The 3,664-nt window shown below is 36.4% G+C and overlaps 1 protein-coding gene across 1 annotated transcript in view; it reads right to left on the bottom strand.

Moving 5' to 3' along the window:
• The window catches only part of LOC108970983 (glycine-rich RNA-binding protein GRP2A-like), a 572-nt gene extending 411 nt beyond the window's left edge, over positions 1–161 (bottom strand). The window contains exon 1 of the mRNA XM_018936738.1: positions 5–161. Within this exon, the coding sequence (XP_018792283.1) occupies positions 5–161 (157 nt within the window). The remainder of the gene's footprint in view (positions 1–4) is intronic.
• Between the last annotated feature and the right edge of the window lie 3,503 nt (positions 162–3,664).

The raw sequence follows: 3,664 nt of genomic DNA, 5'->3' as shown, positions 1-3,664 counted from the left end.
CCACCGCCGCCGCCACCACTGCTCCAACCACCACCTTGGCCACCGCCGCCGCCGCCTAATCCTCCCAGTAGGGCGCCCAAAGAACGCTTCTGCACACTATGCGCCTGACCACAGGCAATAAGTGCGGCCACAATGACCACAATACAAGTGAACGGTTTCATCGCAGCAACTAACTCCAGCCGAATTCGATATATCAATAAGCAAGATCAAGATCAAAACTAATGGCTCGGCTGCTGGCGCGCAAACCTTTATAGTCGCCAAAAAAACCAAAAGAAACTATATGCAAATTCAATAGACTATCATAGAGAGAAGTGGCTGAAATAGCGCCAATAGAACTATGCGCGCCAGCATAGCGTCTGATAAGCGCGGCAGGCGCGCGCGTTGGCAGGTGCGAGAAGGCAATACTGATTTGACTTCTTATCTATGACTTGAGATCCAACAATGCAAAAACAGATGGTGATTCAAGTGTATAATGATAATTCAGTTGTCCAAACAATAGCCAAACCAAAGCGCGGATAACGCGTTTGTCTATGCTTCAAACGCACTGCAACTTGGCACCACTGGCGCGTGGTAATCGAAGCCTCGAACTTGATTTGCTTAAATAGATAAATAAAAAACCAGAAAAAAATAAATTATGCAAAAATTTAAGAATATGTGCTGGAGTGAATATCCGATCTGCGATTTGTGAACCAAGCCCACACGGTTTTACGCTTAATTTGCTACAACCAGACATCTGCTGAAATGACAATGCGAACAGGTGAAACATTTGGGAGAAAAAATGTTTGACTGCAAACCAAAAATAACTTTTTGCAATTAAAATGTTTTCGCAATAAATTTTGCACGTCATTATCGCATTGAATTGACACTTGATTGACTTTCGTACTTAATATGACAAATTAACTTGTTTGAAGAGAACAAAAAGTAATTACAATTTCTAAACCAAAATTGTAATATAAATATATAAATAAAAAAACATTGCAAATAAGCACTAAGTCGAATAGAAAGTTGAAAATATTGTTTGTTAAACTAAAAATGTCTTGAAAGAATTTTACGAACATTTTCTCAATTTTTGACAACCATACTAGAGTGAGCAAAAAAATTTCAAGCTTTTTAACTTCAATTTCTAAAACCCAATTCGTATTATCGTTTTCGTATTATTTTTTTCTATATAAATTGGTATGACTGCCAGCGACATCAGTGCCAAATGTCCCATCAAAAGAATGATTAGGGTTTAGTATGCGGCGATTTTAAGTGAAAATATTCAACACAAAAGTGAAAATTTAGTGAAAATATTCAACAAATAGTTTCATTAAATTTTGCCAGCGGCATAAAATTTCTGCGGCGTACAGAATGTTGGAAAAGGCCTTTGGTGTTAATCGTTTATCGCAAGCAAGTGTTTTTTATTGGTACAAATTTTTCAAAGAGGATCGAGACGCTTTGACGACGAACCAAGTTCAGGACGGCCATTAACATCAACTGATGATCAATACGTCAATAAAATAGTAAAATTGTTGCTTGGGAATCAACGATTACAGTCAAGAATCTTACCGGTGTTATTAAAATATCGGAAGGATCAGTGAAAATCATTGTGAAAGATCATTTGGGCCTAAGAAAAACGATGGCACGTTAGGTTTCAGAATCACTCATTTTTTTTTTAAACAGCGTCATAGTAATGTCTGTGAAATAATGCTTTCCGATTATGAGGATGTCATTAAACGTATTATTACTGGCGATGAGTTCAAAATTCATTAAAATTTTCTCAACAGTTCGAGACAACAGCATTATTGAGCAGAGTGCCACAAGGTTTGTATGTATCAGAAATAAGAATCTATTCTTCCGATTTTGGCAATAACTCCACTACTAGTTACGCAGAACAAACATGGTCCTGTATCCCTACTTCTCTCTATCTTTCGATGTAACCAATACTCAATGCTCATTCATGCACCGACTGGATCTGTGACAAGCAGACTTACCCAGATGTTGCTTTAGCGATAAGTGCTGTGTTTCGGTGGCACTAGACCTTTTTGGAGTGTCGGGATTCGTTTATTTGCCCAAATGTTAAATTTAAATTCAAGATCAGTGGTTTATGACATTGTAACGGATCACTTGAGCATGCGCAAGGTGTGCGCGACGATGGTCCCAAAGTGCTCACCGGACAAACCCTGTACTAACGTAATACCTATATCTGATCGGTAAGTTTAGAAAAGAGGTTACGAAGAAAATAGAATAGCAGACACTTTAGAGATATAAGCTGAACGTGAACTACATATCATTCAGGAATATTTGGGTATGAGAAAGCTATGTGCAAAGTTGGTGCCGCCCGAAGTGTCTTTTGACCAAAAAAACGACGACTTGATGACTCCGTAGTGTAGACAACAGATGAAGCATGGTATCATCTCACTCCGAAGTTCAAACAACAGCCGTGCAAGTGGACTGCACACGATGAACCCGCTGAAAATAGTGGAAAAATGTAACAGTTGTCTGGCAAGGTTACGACGTCTGTATGAAATAATTTTTATTGAATAGATTGGTGGGCCGGGGACTTTTCAGTTGACCTGTTACCTCTATGAAGTTACGGCCATCTCAGACTTTTAATCGCTTCCTGCTTATTGAGAACAGATGTCGATTTGAAAGCTACTGTTTTTTTTTTGTTTTTTTTTTTTTCGAATCATAAAAATTAACCAGAATATCTTGTTAATAGTATTACAATAACTAGTATACAACAGCCGTTAATTGAAATAACAAATTACACACATGCGAGTATCTACAAAATATAAATCTTCAACGAAAACTGTCTGTAAATATACAAACTCAAGTCATAATTTGTTCAAGGTCAAATAAACACCAAACAAAACTACACTTTTCCGGATTATCACATCACTGTGTGTCTTTGGGTTAATAAAGCGTTGTGTTAAGCGTAAACCGGTTAACGCCACACATTGACCGTTAAACGTAAATGAGTGCCGCAACGTTAAGGTTTTCGGTCTTCGTTTGGGTATTTGCGCGCTGCAAATACAGAAAACGTGCTGTTAACTTGGCTGTGAAGAAGAGAGTGCAAAAAATGCAAGATCACAGACTATAAAAAACAATATCAAAGTGTTAAGCCAATGCATTTTATGAATGAAAATGAATGTAAATTAAATTTGTCACAAAATTTTGTATTGTTTTTGTTGCTACAATATCTTTACCGGTTTCACGTCGGCAGATGCGGGCCAAAAGAGCTGTCCATAAATAATAAGCTTGCCAAATTTGATTTGAAACTATTTTTTCATGTACATTTTAAAGCTATACTTTTCATATTTTTATTAGTAATCGTTATGCTGGGGTAAAGTGGGCCAAAAGTGATGAAAAAAAAAAGAGAAATTAAAAATATTACTAGTTAAAAAGTATAAAATTTATTATTAGTTATTTTTTTTTTACGTTGACAACTTTTCACACTACAGTCATCCTAAATGCATTCGATATAAAATTTTCTGTAGTGGAAGCAATAATCATTATTGAAAATTAAAAACGTTACCTACATTCTGGCGTATTTCCAAATAATTAATTATTAAAGTCACAAAGAATAGAAGAGTTTCAACTCTTTATTTGATCAGTTCAAAATTTTCTCCCAGCTTTAGAAGTAAATAATTTGCTAGTTGACTCAACTGTTAGCCAAAAGACC

The sequence above is a fragment of the Bactrocera latifrons genome, unplaced genomic scaffold, assembly GCF_001853355.1.
Source record: "Bactrocera latifrons isolate USDA-ARS-PBARC rearing strain unplaced genomic scaffold, ASM185335v1 scaffold_32, whole genome shotgun sequence".
NCBI classification, from domain to species: Eukaryota; Metazoa; Arthropoda; class Insecta; order Diptera; family Tephritidae; genus Bactrocera; species Bactrocera latifrons.
Note: the sequence above shows the minus strand (reverse complement) of the source record. Positions and strands in the feature narration are given on the sequence as shown.